The 14,951-nt window shown below is 42.1% G+C and overlaps 1 protein-coding gene across 1 annotated transcript; it reads left to right on the plus strand.

Moving 5' to 3' along the window:
• The first annotated feature begins 1,800 nt into the window (after positions 1 to 1,800).
• gfap (glial fibrillary acidic protein) lies at positions 1,801 to 12,847 on the plus strand. The gene is made up of 9 exons (XM_053617008.1): positions 1,801 to 3,054; positions 7,223 to 7,283; positions 7,765 to 7,860; positions 8,032 to 8,193; positions 8,671 to 8,796; positions 9,173 to 9,393; positions 9,485 to 9,528; positions 10,972 to 11,057; positions 11,283 to 12,847. The coding sequence occupies exons 1-9, from the start codon at positions 2,399 to 2,401 to the stop codon at positions 11,322 to 11,324; spliced, it is 1,494 nt and encodes a 497-aa protein (XP_053472983.1). The 5' UTR covers positions 1,801 to 2,398; the 3' UTR covers positions 11,325 to 12,847.
• The last annotated feature ends 2,104 nt before the right edge of the window (positions 12,848 to 14,951 follow it).

Raw genomic sequence — 14,951 nt, forward strand, 5'->3', positions numbered from 1 at the left:
TAGTTTGACGTAATCACAATACGTGAAAGGTTTCATGTTTCAGGCTGTAAACCCACTCACAAAAATGATGGCATGCCATTTGAGGTCAATATTAAATACATAAATGTGTCAGTTAATTAGCAGTATTGTCACTTTAAAGGCTTAAAAGCAGGTGCTTGTGTTGAAGGGCAGTGGTCTGGACATGTCTACTCAAGTAACATCTCGGCAACCTCTGAATGTGGAAAATCAACTCGAGCGCCTGCGCAACCTAACTCTGAAGACCCATAACTTTCCTTGTGTAAATATTTAATTCAATTTTTATGTCCAAGTAAATTTTATTTGTAGAGCGCCTTTAACAAGGGACATTGTCTCAGAGCAGCTTTACAACAACGTATAAACACAGGATAGAGATTTTAAGCGTGTGAGTTTATCCGTATCGAGCGAGCCGGTGGCGACGGTGGCGAGGAAAAACTCCCTAAGATGATATGAGGAAGAAACCTTGAGAGGAACCAGACTCAGACGGGAACCCGTCCTCATCTGGGGAACGACGGATAGTGTGAGAGTAAAAGAAAGTTCATTATGGTTTTATATGAAGTCTGATTTGTTGAACTAGTCCACTGTTCACTAAAGGTGCAAAATTGTATGTCGTAATTGCAGTCCTAAGGCCATCGCAGCAACCGTAGTCCCAGTAACCACAGTGAGAACGTCCATGTGGAATTGAGGTCCAAAACCATTTCCATGGTACTTCAAGCGGTACCGTCCTCAGCAATCTCCAGGCTGTAGTCTCCAGTTGATGAGAGCTCCATCCAGAGGTTGGGCATCCGGATGGATCAGGCAGGTCCAGAGAGCAGAAAGGGTCAGGAGCACTGGCATCTCCATAAAATCTTGTGTGGCTCGACACGAACGTGAACTTTTAAGTCGGCAAAAGGAATACATCGTTTTACCTCACAGACCAACTGGGTTTAGAATATAAAACAGACATATCGCATTTTTATTTTATTTAATAAACCAACTTTTCATGTGTGTTTAAGGGTTATAACTTTTAGGTTATAGTATGCAGGCAGCTCTCATAGAGATCTGGTAAAGCAGTGCGAGAAGAAAGAAGAGAAAGAGAGAAATAGTCAGATACTGGACACTAAAGCCAAACAGAATCTCATGCTCACTGCTCTCAGTGCCTGGAAATGACACGAGATTGAAGATGAGATCATCAAATTCCACAAATGATGACTGGCCGAATCAACATGTCGGAGCTGAAGCTGATAATGTTGGTGAGGGCTTAGGGAAAAAATCTTTTTTTTAAAAAAAAAATTAATAAATAAATCAATTATTAAATAAAATTAACAGTATACTGATGGAAGTGCTTTAATTGAACCTTGGTGTAAAATTAAAATCAGCCATAACATTAAAACCATCTGCCTAATACAATATTTGCCTTTACCTGTGACACGAACACAAACTTCTATAACATGATTCATTTATTCACACGCACTAACAAGACCCTTATTAAAAAAAAAAAACAGACATGTCTTCCATGCTTATTTCATCCTCCCTGTAAAGATGTGTTAATGTCTGAATCACCTACCAGTCAAGTGCAAAGGTTTGTGTCGCTCTATGCTCTCTAGGTGATGCAAAGATGGGAAGGGTATGCAAACTTTTGCACTCCACTGTAAATCACAACAAAATATCCACGTACATGTGGTGTATGGCATGCACGGTCAATCCGTGCATGCACAGTGTATATTTTACCTTTATATTATTATTATTATTATTATTATTATTATTTTGGAATTACAGTATGTACCCATAGTCGGTTCCTAGTGTCAGGGGATGGATTTTTCAACAAGATGATGACCCCACAAACACATCCAAATCAGAAGAATGGTCGTGGGAACACAAAATCAATTTTTGTAGTGGCCATTCCAGCCTCTGGATCTGAACTCTACTAAACAAAAAAGCCGTGGTCTGAATTGAAGAGGGAATTCCACATGATCAAAAGGAGCTTGAGATGTTTTGCACGGAGGACTGTCCGGGATTCAAGTGGAACGGACTGTATAGCAAAGATGACACAGCAGTTTAGCAGTTCAACAACTTTTGTCTGTGTGTGATGTTTCCAGGATTAGCACAATGGAGAAGGCAGACTAGCACTATGTTTCAATCAGCAGATTACGAAATTGCACCAGTGTTCATTAAAGAATGCCCACACACAGGGTGAAACATGGAGTTATACCAACTTTTACACACAAGAGTGTTTTATTTCACTCTCACATCTCTCACTTTCTTTCTCTGCGTGTGTCTCGATCTCTGGGTTGGTTTTTTTTTGTTGTTTTTTTCTCTCCTTGAGTGATGAATAGAATTTTTGTACCTCTATGTGGCCCCACAGTTCATCACACACACACACACTGAAGAATGAGAAAGAAAGATGTTTGTCACTGACTGGACAGGCATAAACAATTCTCACACAAAGAGTTGGAGTGACACACAACCCCTATCCCCCACTTTCTCCCCTCCTTTCTCCTCTCCCCTCTCTCTACCCCTGTCTCTCTATAAAAGCCTTCTCTGCACTCACCCCCGGCCTCATTTACCACTCATCATGGAGACCCAGCGTGTCCTCTCGTCCTACCGAAAGCGTTTCGGGACTCAGAGCAGCCCCTCAGCCCCGCACGTCACCAGGAGCCTCGGGCGTCTGTCCCTCCACAGCACCCCACGACACACGGCCCTGTCCAGCCCAAGCGTGTCACGTCTGTCCCTGGGAACCGAGAGGCTTGACTTCTCGGCCGACTCGCTGCTGAAGGCTCAGTACCGTGAGACGCGCACCAATGAGAAGGTGGAGATGATGGGCCTGAATGACCGCTTTGCCAGCTACATCGAGAAAGTACGTTTCCTAGAACAGCAGAACAAGGTGCTGGTGGCCGAGCTGAATCAGCTGCGTGGGAAGGAGCCAAGCCGCCTCGGGGACATCTACCAAGAGGAACTGAGGGAGCTGCGCAGGCAGGTGGATGGCCTGAACAATGCCAAGGCACGGCTGGAGATTGAGAGGGACAACCTGGCAGCTGATGTGGGCACACTGAAGCAGAGGTGAGGGAGGCTGGATGGATGATTGGATGGATGGATCCGTTGTGGGATAGATGGATCAACATATAGATGACTTGAGTGGTGTTGGTGAATGGATTGGTGGAGGGATGGCTGAACTGACTGAGGAATGTATGGATATGTGAATGGATTGGTGGAGGGATGGCTGGACTGACTGAGGAATGTATGGATATGTGAATGGATTGGTGGAGGGATGGCTGAACTGACTGAGGAATGTATGGATATGTGAATGGATTGGTGGAGGGATGGGTGGATCAATGAATATCTGGGTAGATTGGTAGAGGGATGGATGGATTATCCAATGGATGGGTGGAAGCATGGGAAGGATTGATTGGTAGTTGCATGGACTGGTGTAGGGATGGATAGATAGATATGCACTGATTGGTGGTTGGATTAGTGGAATTGATGGATAGATGTATGGATGGATGGATGGATGGTTGGCTGGATGGACGGTTGAATGGTTGAATGGATGGATGGACGGTTGGCTGGACGGTTGGCTGGATGAATGGTTGGATTGATGGAGAGTTGGCTGGATGGACGGATGGATGCTTGAATGGATGGATGGATGGATGGATGGACGGTTGAATGGATGGACGGTTGGCTGGATGGTTGGCTGGATGAATGGTTGGATGGATGGACGGTTGGCTGGATGGACGGATGGATGCTTGAATGGATGGATGGATGGATGGATGGATGGTTGAATGGATGGATGGATGGATGCATGGATGTGTACCAATCAGTATAGGAACCAAACAGCATTAGCAGTAAATAAACAGTGCAGCATACAATAAATACAATCAGAGAGAAGACTATGTGTTATATTGTGCTCTCATTTTGCAATCTTTTGCTAACACTTGGGAGAACGATGTGAAAAATGTAGGGGATGTGATGCCGTAAAAAAAATATATATATATATATATATATTCCTGACTATAAAAATAAAGTTAGTTATAAAGTTTTGCAACAAGAACTTAATGAATGAAGTTTGGTATGAGTGGGAGTGATAGATTTGGAAGAGCATGCCAGAAGACAAAGCACTGAGGGAGTGTGAAACACAGCAGATGGGTAGATTGCAAAACACCCTCAAAGGTCAGCAGGCTGACAGGCATCCATTCAAATCCGTGTTCAGTGAGCAGTTACCAAAAAAAACAAGCAGGCATATAATTATGCCAGTCGTGTCTTTAAGCATAAATATGATAACACTGACAGTGTAAATGGCGATAACACTGCATTTGCTCATACTTTCACTCAGCTGCCTGTTTTCAGAGCCTGACTCTTTGTCAAGCCTGATCCCTGAAGCTGTTGGGATGGGGGGCAGGGATGGGCGGCTCAGGCTCATGTTTGAAAAGAAAAGCAAGTGGATGAATGAAATGTGCACAGGGGTATTGTGGTTCCCACAAAGAGCCTAAATCCCTGTGCAGACGTCCTGCCGCCCCAGCAACAAGTGGCATATTTTCTCAGCTACACTCGCACTAAACATCTGCACATCCACGTCTATACTTATATAGTTAGGGGTATTTTTTTCACTTTTAATAATTTCTACTCCGACTCTTATACTTAGTACAACTGTTCCAAACTGAGAAAACTCTTAGTTAATATACAAAAAATTTCATCCAGTGAAATTCATATTACATTGAATAAAAGATTTCCTAAATCTCATTTAAAATAAAATCATGGAGTCCGGGTTTGAGGTCATTGGGAATTTGATTTGGAAACAGAATGGTTAAAAACAGCTTTGCTATTCATTCATTCATTCATTCGTTCATTCATCCATTAATTAATTAATTTATTTATTCATTCATCCATTCATTAACTTATTCATTCACTAATTTATTAATTAATTCACCCATTTGTTAATTTATTCATGCGCTTATTTATTCTTTCATTCATCCATTCATTCATTTATTCACGCATTCCTTTATTCATTCATTCATCTATACATTCATTCATCAATTCATTAATTTATTAATTCATCCATTCATTTATTCAATCATTCATTTATTCATTCATTAAATTATTCATTCATTCATCAATTTGTTAATTTATTCATTCTTTTTTATTCTTTCACTCATCCATCCATCCATTCATTCATTCATTCATTCATTCATTCAATCATTCATCCATTCTTTAATTTATTCATTCATTAATCTATTAATTCATCCATCAATTCGTTCATTTATTGATTCATCCATTCATTCATTCATTCATCAATTTGTTCATTCATTCATTTATTCATCAATTTGTCAATTTGTTATCCATTCGTTTACTTATTCATTCATTCATCAATTCGTTAATTTATTCATTCATCCATTTGTTAATTCATTTATTCATCCATTCATTATTTCATTTGTTCATTCATTCATTTGTGTATTTATCCAACAATTAGTGGCAAGCATCATTAACAAAATAGAAAAACACTTGGGAACACTACTTAACATTGATAAGTTATTTTCTTTCATGTTTTCCCCTTTATCCCAGCCTTACCATTCGCTGAACCGTAGAGGGTTATGATGGTAGTCTTTAGCTGTATTTTTTAAATGGTTCATTTCTCTCAAATGGATAATTCCAGTGAGTGTTTGGGTTAAATTTGGGTCCACACTTAGTTCTTTGAAACGGCTGAATTTAGGAGTGTTACACATGAGTGTGGTTTAAACTTGGACGAAAAGCTCGAGCCCGTCATTTAACTGGGGATGATGTAATTCCTGGAACATTTTGCCTACAGAATCTGCTTGCCTAGGTTGATACACTGTATGGCCAAAAGTATGTGGACATCTGACCATCACACCCATATGTGGTTCTTCTCCAAACTGTTGCCACAAAGTCGGACGCACACGACTGTATACGATGTCGTTGTATGTTGTAGCGTTACAATTTCGCTTCGCTGGAAGTAAGACGCCCAAACCTGTTCCAACATGATAAAACCACAACGCGAGCTCCATGAAGACATGGTTTGCCAAGTTTGAAGAAATGTAAAGAACTCGAGTGTCCTGCACAGAGCCTTGACCTCATCCCCACTGAACATCTTTGCGATGAACTGGAACACCGACTGCACCGCAGGCCTCAGTGCCTGACCTCACTTCCCAGAAGAATGGAGGGTATTAGAATAGCAAAAGGTGGACCATCTCCATGTTAATGCCCTTTGTTTTAGAATGGTTATCTATGGGTGTGATGGTCAGGGGTCCACATACTTTTTGCCAGTGCTACTATATCTCTGTACTGCTATTTCCGAGGTCTATTATAGTCCTAGGGATAGAAATAAAGTCACTGCAGTCACTTTTCTTTCCTACAGCTGTCAACTTTACACTGCTGTCCAGGGATTTTGAAAGGATTTACTCTGGCTTGTCGCACCTAATCGAAGTAATCCGAGTAATTCATTGAAGATGGGGTTTATTTCACCTTTACAACCTTTTTGGTTCCTTGACTCTTCGAAAAATATGGCTTGGTCGGGCTCTTTATTATCCCTGTGGAAACCAGAGTAGCTGCATTGTGGGAAAACGAGAGCAAGAGAGAGAGAGCGAGAGAGAGCGAGAGAGAGAGAGAGAGCGAGAAGGGCTAATGATGTTCTCTGTTACAGATCCCATCACCCTGACCTGCTCCTGTCGCTCACACCAGCCATTAAACCAGAATACACTCTCCCTTTCTCACCAAACGCTCCTTATGAAAGTCTTGTTTAAAAGACGTGACACTTTCTGTCACGTCTGGTGCTGTGTGCCAACTTTTATTTTAATATTAATGATGAACAACGAGCCAAAAGTCGGCTCGAGAGCTGCTTAGATGCTTATCAGTGAGCTATTCTAATATGATATAGGTATGAGATTATCATACAGTACTGTATTTTATTGTACTGTATTAGGATCGTTGTATTATTCAGTGTTCTAAGGTATGTGCTGTGTCTTGGGCTGTTTGATGGATAAATAAACAGCCGGTTTATGACCTGTGATGGACGACAAAATCGATCTCGAATCTCGAATCTTAATGGGAAAGTATGATTCGATTATTCCGGTACAATCCTGCTGCCGAGGGAACGTACTGTATATGCAGTAGGCGGAGAGGTTGTAGCTTTTGGATGCGGGTGTGTGTGTGTGTGTGTGTGTTTGTGACGGATGTGTGTTCATTTCTGAGTTCTGAAACTCCTCATCTGACTGTGTTGCAGACTTCAGGATGAGACTGCGCTGAGGCAAGATGCAGAAAACGGCCTGAATGCATTTAGACAGGTCGGTTTCACAACACACAACAAAGTGAAGGTGAATTACTCACCCGTACGACTTTACCTTCTAAAACAGTCTCGGGTTTTCTTTCCTCTTGATAAGTCGACGAGAGAGAACATAACAGCTTGTCACGTCTCCGAGAAAACCGCAAAGCGTAACCTCTTCCGTCCTGAAGAGGGCGGAAAAGTTCACCTTAGAGCTTTACAGAGCACTGACACCGGAGACTCCTTCCAAAGAAATAAACGTCTTCTCGGAAAAACCGTCACCAGATCATAATTACACACACTTTTTAAAAAAAAAAAAAATCATTTCACGCATAGAGCCCGTTATACAGTACGAGTCCCTGTGTAACGCGTCGATATCGAAACGATCACGTGTTAGAAAGAGCGCGTTAATACAAACGTGTGATTTGAAGCTACTCTCAACTGTCATCTTCAGAGAAAAATCTCCCTCTTTCTCGTTCTCTTTCTCTCCCCATCGCTGTCAGGATGTGGACGAGGCAGCTCTGAACAGGGTGCAGCTGGAGCGGAAGATTGAAGCGCTGCAGGACGAGATCAATTTCCTGAAGAAAGTCCACGAGGAGGTGAACTGCCTCTCATCCCGTCCGCTCGTCTACACTCGGGTTCCGTGCACCTGGAGCGTGTGCTGTTATTATTACTAACAAAGCCTCGAGAGGATTCTCAACTCACTTTCTTTCTGTCCGTCTCTCTTTCGCTCTGTGTGTGTGTGTGTGTGTGTGTGTGTGTGTGTGTAGGAAATGCAGGAGCTGCAGGAGCAGGTGAATGCTCAGCAGGTGCACGTGGACCTGGACGTGTCTAAACCGGACCTGACTGCTGCACTGAGGGAGATCCGAGTGCAGTACGAGGCCATGGCAACCTCCAACATGCAGGAGACTGAGGAGTGGTACCGCTCCAAGGTTAATCACACACACACACACACACACACACACACACAATTCTACACTACACTTTCACAGGCACATGTGTGTAGAAATGACAGAAATGTCTATCCACACACACATGCATGCACAGCTTCTCAAACTCATATACACACACACACACACTATATATATATACAGTCAGGTCCATAAGTATTTGGACAGTGACCCAATTTTTTCACGACGTGAACAAAGTGGAGACTTTCAGCTTTAATTCAAGGCGTTGAACAAAAATACCGCGTTAACCGTTTAGAAATGAATTTAGAAATGAATTTTTTTTTTTTTTTTTTTTTTTACAGAGGCCCTCAATTTTCACAGGCTCAAAAGTAATCGGACAATTCACTGATAAGCAGTCAATTGTCAAAATACAAGGTCACACACACACACACACACACACACCTGTACATGCATCCTTTTTTGTCTTAACAACATACACACGTGTGCACTGTGTCCCAGTTTTCGGATCTGACTGACGCAGCCAATCGGAACGCAGAGGTTCTGCGCCAGGCAAAACAGGAAGCCAACGATTACCGCAGACAGATTCAGGTCCTGTCGTGTGACCTGGAGTCTCTGCGTGGAACCGTGAGTTACACTTTTACACTCCTCCGGTCTAAACGCTCATCAGGAAACACTGTAATGTTCACAAATGACTGTGGTGTAAGAGGAATGAAACTCTTCAGGCCGTGCAGTTATAGGAAAATAATCAACTCCGGGGCGGTAACTCTGCCTGGTATTGAGCCACAGCACACAACGATGTCGTTCATTACTTTCTTTCTTTCTTTCATGTCTTTTCTTTCCTGCTATCTTTGATGTCACGGCAGTGGTGGTAATGACCGTCAAGACAATGAGCAGCTGAAGGTTTTGTTTCTGATTGTTGGTCCAGTTTTACTTTTAATGACCCATTCTCTGTCTCTGTCTCTCCCTCTCTCTCTCTCTCTCTCTCTCTCTCTCTGGGTAGAACGATTCTCTGGAGCGGCAGCTGCGTGAGATGGAGGAGCGTTTCTCCACGGATACAGCGGCGTATCAGGACACGGTGGTGCGTCTGGAGGATGAGACCCAGGCGCTGAAGGAGCAGATGGCCCGACATCTGCAGGAGTACCAGGACCTCCTCAACGTCAAACTGGCGCTGGACATCGAGATCGCCACCTACAGGAAGCTGCTGGAGGGCGAGGAGAGCCGGTGAGGACGCGGCACGTGTGTTAATCATAACGCCGGATTTAAACACAGGCAGATGTTTAATGTGTGTGTGTGTGTGTGTGTGTGTTGTCAGGATCACTGTTCCTGTGCAGAATTTTTCCAACATACAGTTCAGAGGTGAGAGAAAACTGAGAGACATGATGAGGTCATGTGAATGAAGGCATGGAGACAGATTTTATTTTATCAATGCTATTTAAGGTTTCTCTCTTTTTTCTTTTCTCTCCTTTTCTCTCTCTCTCTCTCTCTCTCTCGGTCTGTCTCCATCACATTTCTATCTCTCACTCCTGCTCTCTCTCCTTCTCTCTCGCTCTGTCTCCATCACCATTTCCATCTCTCTCTCTCTCCATCACCATTTCCATCTCTCTCTCTCTCTCTCTCTCTCTCTCTCTCTCTTTCTTCATCACCATTTCATCTATCTCTCTCCTCTCTCTCTGTCTCCATCACCATTTCCATCTCTCTCTCTCCATCACCATTTCCATCTCTCTCTCCTCTCTCTCTCTCGCTCTCTCTTTCTTCATCACCATTTCATCTATCTCTCTCCTCTTTCTCTGTCTCCATCACCATTTCCATCTCTCTCTCTCTCCATCACCATTTCCATCTCTCTCTCCTCTCTCTCTCTCGCTCTCTCTTTCTTCATCACCATTTCATCTATCTCTCTCCTCTCTCTCTGTCTCCATCACCATTTCCATCTCTCTCTCTCCATCACCATTTCCATCTCTCTCTCCTCTCTCTCTCTCGCTCTCTCTTTCTTCATCACCATTTCATCTATCTCTCTCCTCTTTCTCTGTCTCCATCACCATTTCCATCTCTCTACTTCTCTCTCTCTTTCCTTCTTTCTCTCTCTCTCTCTCTCTGTCTCCATCATCATTTCCATCTCTCTTGCTCCATCTCTCTCTCTCTCTCTCCATCACCATTTCCATCTCTCTCTCTCCATCTCTCTTTCTCTCTCTCTTTCCATCTCCCATCTCCTTCTTTGTCTCTCTCTCTCTCTCTCTCTCTCTCTGTCTCCATCATCATTTCCATCTCTCTTGCTCCATCTCTTGCTCCTCTCTCCCTCTCTCCATCACCATTTCCATCTATCTCTCTCGCTCCATCTCTCTCTGTTCTCTCTCTCCATCACCATTTCCATCTCTCTCTCTCGCTCCATCTCTCTGTCCTCTCTCTCCATCACCATTTCCATCTCTCTCTCTCGCTCCATCTCTCTCCTCTCTCTCTCCATCACCATTTCCATCTCTCTCTCTCCATCTCACTCTCTCCTTCTCCCTCTCTCCATCACCATTTCCATCTCTCTCTCTCCATCTCACTCTCTCCTTCTCTCTCTCTCTGTCTCCATCACCATTTCCATCTCTCTCTCTCCATCTCACTCTCTCCTTCTCTCTCTCTCTGTCTCCATCACCATTTCCATCTCTCTCTCTCGCCTTCTCTCTCTCTTTCTCTCTCTTTCCATCTCCCATCTCCTTCTTTCTCTCTCTCTCTCTCTCTCTCTCTCTCTCTCTCTCACTCACATCTCTGTCTCTCCTTGCCGTAATAAATGTCTTTTATTCATTCCTCATGTGTCAGAAACCAATATTGACACTAAAACACCCTCTGAGAGTCTCACTAAGAGAAGCATCATCGTGCGCACCGTGGAGACACGCGATGGAGAGGTACGTCTTTCTTTCTTTCTTACTTACCCGCCCTTCCTTTTTCATTCTTCCTTTTATAATTTTGTATTCCTCACTTCTTTGTAAGTGCATGTGGAAATAGGTGTAGCATGCATGTACTTACACTGTGTCAGCAGCAGAGGGCAGGGTGCGAATACTTTTGCCTGTGCTGCTGGACGGAATCGCTCGTCCCATCTCGTCCGCACTGATTCCCACTCTGTCTTTCAGATCATAAAGGAGTCAACCACGGAGAGGAAGGAGCAGCCGTAATCCGACAGCCGCGTCTGACGTGGAGCGACGAGACTTCTTCGCTTCATCACCACACACAAAAAGGAATGACCACGACACTGAGATTACACTGCTGAAGCTAATTCAAGGGAAACCGGAGAATCTGAGATTAGAAGCTGAGATTTTGGATAAACACGAGCGCAATAAAACAGAACGTCACTGTTACAATAAAACCATTAACAGACTTAACTTAACAAAATGATATATTATCCAGCCTTCAAGCCTTTACTCTTATATCATCATTTACTCTTCACTAACATCTCAATAGCAGACAAACTGTCAGACAACCTGAGTGTTTAGAACACATAGATTAAAATAGGTACTGATAAAGATAAGATTGAAAGTGACGTCTGATTGTGTCTAATTAAAGAGACCGTAGGTCATAATTACGATAAAATCTGTTCATTCCTGCTCAAAGAGGACCAGTGCTGCCTTCATATGTTATTAGATGGCTCCAGTGATTGTTCCTGTAGAAAATGTATTATCCTAAATACGCCGTACTTTTGTAATAATTAGTGATCAGGCCAAATACGTGATTAGTCTTAGATCTCACGGTAATGTAGTACGTTTTCAAAATTTCCAAAACGTCTAGACGCAACAACAACAACAACAAAAAAAACGTTCGCCCTAAAGTCCGGAGATACAAAAGAGCTAAACTGACCGTACTCTCTGGGTAGGAGGGGCATACTCTCTCTCTCTCCTGTCAATCACAGCGACACTAGTCAATCGTGGGCATCCGTGAAATTATGCATATGGAAGAGAGCAGCGAGCATTTTCCTCGGAGTGCCAGCTGCAGTTCGAACAGATGCAGGTTGCTAGCTTCACGTGCCTCTGATTGGTTGCTGTTGTATAATCGTATGAGAGCTGGCTGATGGGTAGGAAATGACCGAGACCAAATGAGAGCGATGGGCAGAAAAAATAGGAAAACGTTAAGGAATAGATCAAGCTAGCGAACTAGCCTAACCCTGGCATTATTGGACACTTATTGGAAAGACTCCGTAATAGGGACAATAGGAAAACACGACGAATCCAATAAGCATGTGAAGGCAGCACTGAGTTACACATGACCAGGCTAGGAAATGTACTGAGCTCTCATTGTTAATTGAACATTTCTCTTTTTTTGTTTTGTTTTGTTTTGTTTAGAGAGGATGATTGTCTAGATTTGAGTAGGTGTGGAACAGGCAGCGAGATGTAGCTTCATGTCGAAGGGGTCTGCATAGACGTACTGTGTTGCAGCGGGAGGACGTGGAGGGTTTAGCACTTTTTTGGGGAATTTGGAAAGTAATTTAGGAGCATCCTATAGCGAGGGGAATTGATCGGCGGTGCTACGTGAATATGGAAGTTTTTCGCCTCATCCTTGTGTGTCTCTTGACTTTGTCTGTCTTGTTCATTTTTAACGCTTCATTGTTAACGCTGTTACGTAGCGTCGCCTGTTTAATTGACGTGACTGATCCGAATAAAGACCTTTCTTTGTTGTTGTTTAACTGAATGACAGCTGGAACATGGCGATGGCTAATTACTGTCATATACGACGTGAGGATTTATTCATACGGACTTATCACACCATATGTCACACCCTAACACGCACATCCACACTTTAACCCTTTCATTTATGGTGTCCACCGTCATGGATTGATTTCAGGCTGTTTTAGGAAGATAAGTTTTAAACCACCTCCAAATCGCACGTATTATGAGAGAGTTCAATCCCTTAGTGTTCAAAAGAGCGTACTGATATTCTGCAAGAGCTCCGATATATACTACACTCTTAAAGATTGGTTTGTTCGTTCCCTAAACCTTACATGTTCTATGTGTAAATCTACAACAGAGTTTCTCCATCAGAAAAACATTCAATTTATATATATATATATATATATATATATATATATATATATATATATATATATATATATATATATATAAGAACTAGCTAAGGAAAGCTGTTATTTTCTTCTGAGATAGGGCACAATATACTACTTTTTTTCCGATACAGATATTGATACTAAAAACCTTGAGCTTCAGCTGATAAACTAAGCTTTTTTTTTTTTTTTTAAATCTCTTTAAAAAAATTACCACTTTTTTAATTCAGTTATACTATCACGGAAAAATGACTTACATTGCGGATATGATGAATATAATAAAGTATAAAGATCATAAAAATCAATCCTAACCAAAATAGACAATCAGGTTCTTTTTTTATGTTGTTGTTTTTATTTTATTTTTTTTTAAATGTCAAAATCTTTCCCAAATCCAAAATTTTTTTTCTTTTCTTTTCTCCATTTGTTACACGATCAGATCGGATTTATTTATTTATTTATTTATTTATTTATTTATTTCTCTGATATCCAATCCAACATTTATTTTGCTGGTGAATCCGATCCTGGGCGTTGGATTGGTGCCATGTTTAGGTAAACTGATCATTTTCGGAACATTCAACAATTCAGACCTGATTTTTTTTCCGTAGAGCAAAACTTTTTTTTCTTTTTTTTTTACCCACTTAATATTTACTCTTCTCCTATGTAGAAATTAGTCTAAAGAAACATTTGCGCCATCTCATGTTTTCATTGGATTATTTTCATGTCCACTACAATGGCTGCCACGACTGGAAACCTTTGGGAGAAATCCTTATATTTATATAAATATATATATATACTGTACTTGTGAACTAGAGTTTAAACACATACAGTATGTGAATAGTCTTAAAGATTTTAAAAAAGAACATCCGATCAGCCATAACATTAAAACCACCGGCCTAATATTGTGTACACCCCCTTATTATTATTATTATTATTATTATTATTATTATTATTATTATTATTATATGCATCCATGTCAACTCTATTTTGTGTCTAGCAGCTGTGTGTTTGATACAGAGATGAACGTCTCGTGTGTTTGGAGAGCAAACAGTGACTCTAATAGGGACTGACAGTGTGTCGTCTGACAGCGCTGTTCCCATTCAGAGCTCAGATGAGAGCAGTGTGTGTGTGAGACAGGTTTTCTGTCCCATGCTTGGTTTGAGGGCCTGAGACAAACTGTCTCTGACTGACTGCAGATTGCTGGAGATGTCTCCAATGATGTCTCCAGCGTGAGATAGAAGACATTACTCAATGCTCAAGCATCTCCAGACAGATACAGTATTCCAGATACTATCCCGGGAAAACTGGGCATGAGCCGGGAATACACCCAGGAAGAGAGCCAGTCCATCACAGGCCACCATGCACAGGCACATTCAGACAATCATTCACAACCAGGGGCAGTTTAGAGTCACCAATCCGTCAAATCATGTTTTTTTTGGGAGGAAACCGGAGATCCTGGAGCAAACCCACACGGACACAGGAGAACAAGTAAAACTTTACACAGGCGATAACCCGAGCTCATGATCGAACCGACAAGAAGGTTTCCTCTCGAGCTTAAAATAGGTTAAGATATTTTCACCTGCTAAGATATCATTGTGAGTCATCTCATAAACACCTATCGTTTTTTTCCCTCCACGTCATGCCACGTCAACACCTGTGTGTGTGTGTGCGTGTGTGTGTTAACGGAAACAGCATGTACAGCACACAACAACGTTCCAGGCAGCAAATGACTAATCTGTGACACTTGGCTTGTCAA

This window comes from Ictalurus furcatus, chromosome 2 (genome assembly GCF_023375685.1).
Source record: "Ictalurus furcatus strain D&B chromosome 2, Billie_1.0, whole genome shotgun sequence".
NCBI classification, from domain to species: Eukaryota; Metazoa; Chordata; class Actinopteri; order Siluriformes; family Ictaluridae; genus Ictalurus; species Ictalurus furcatus.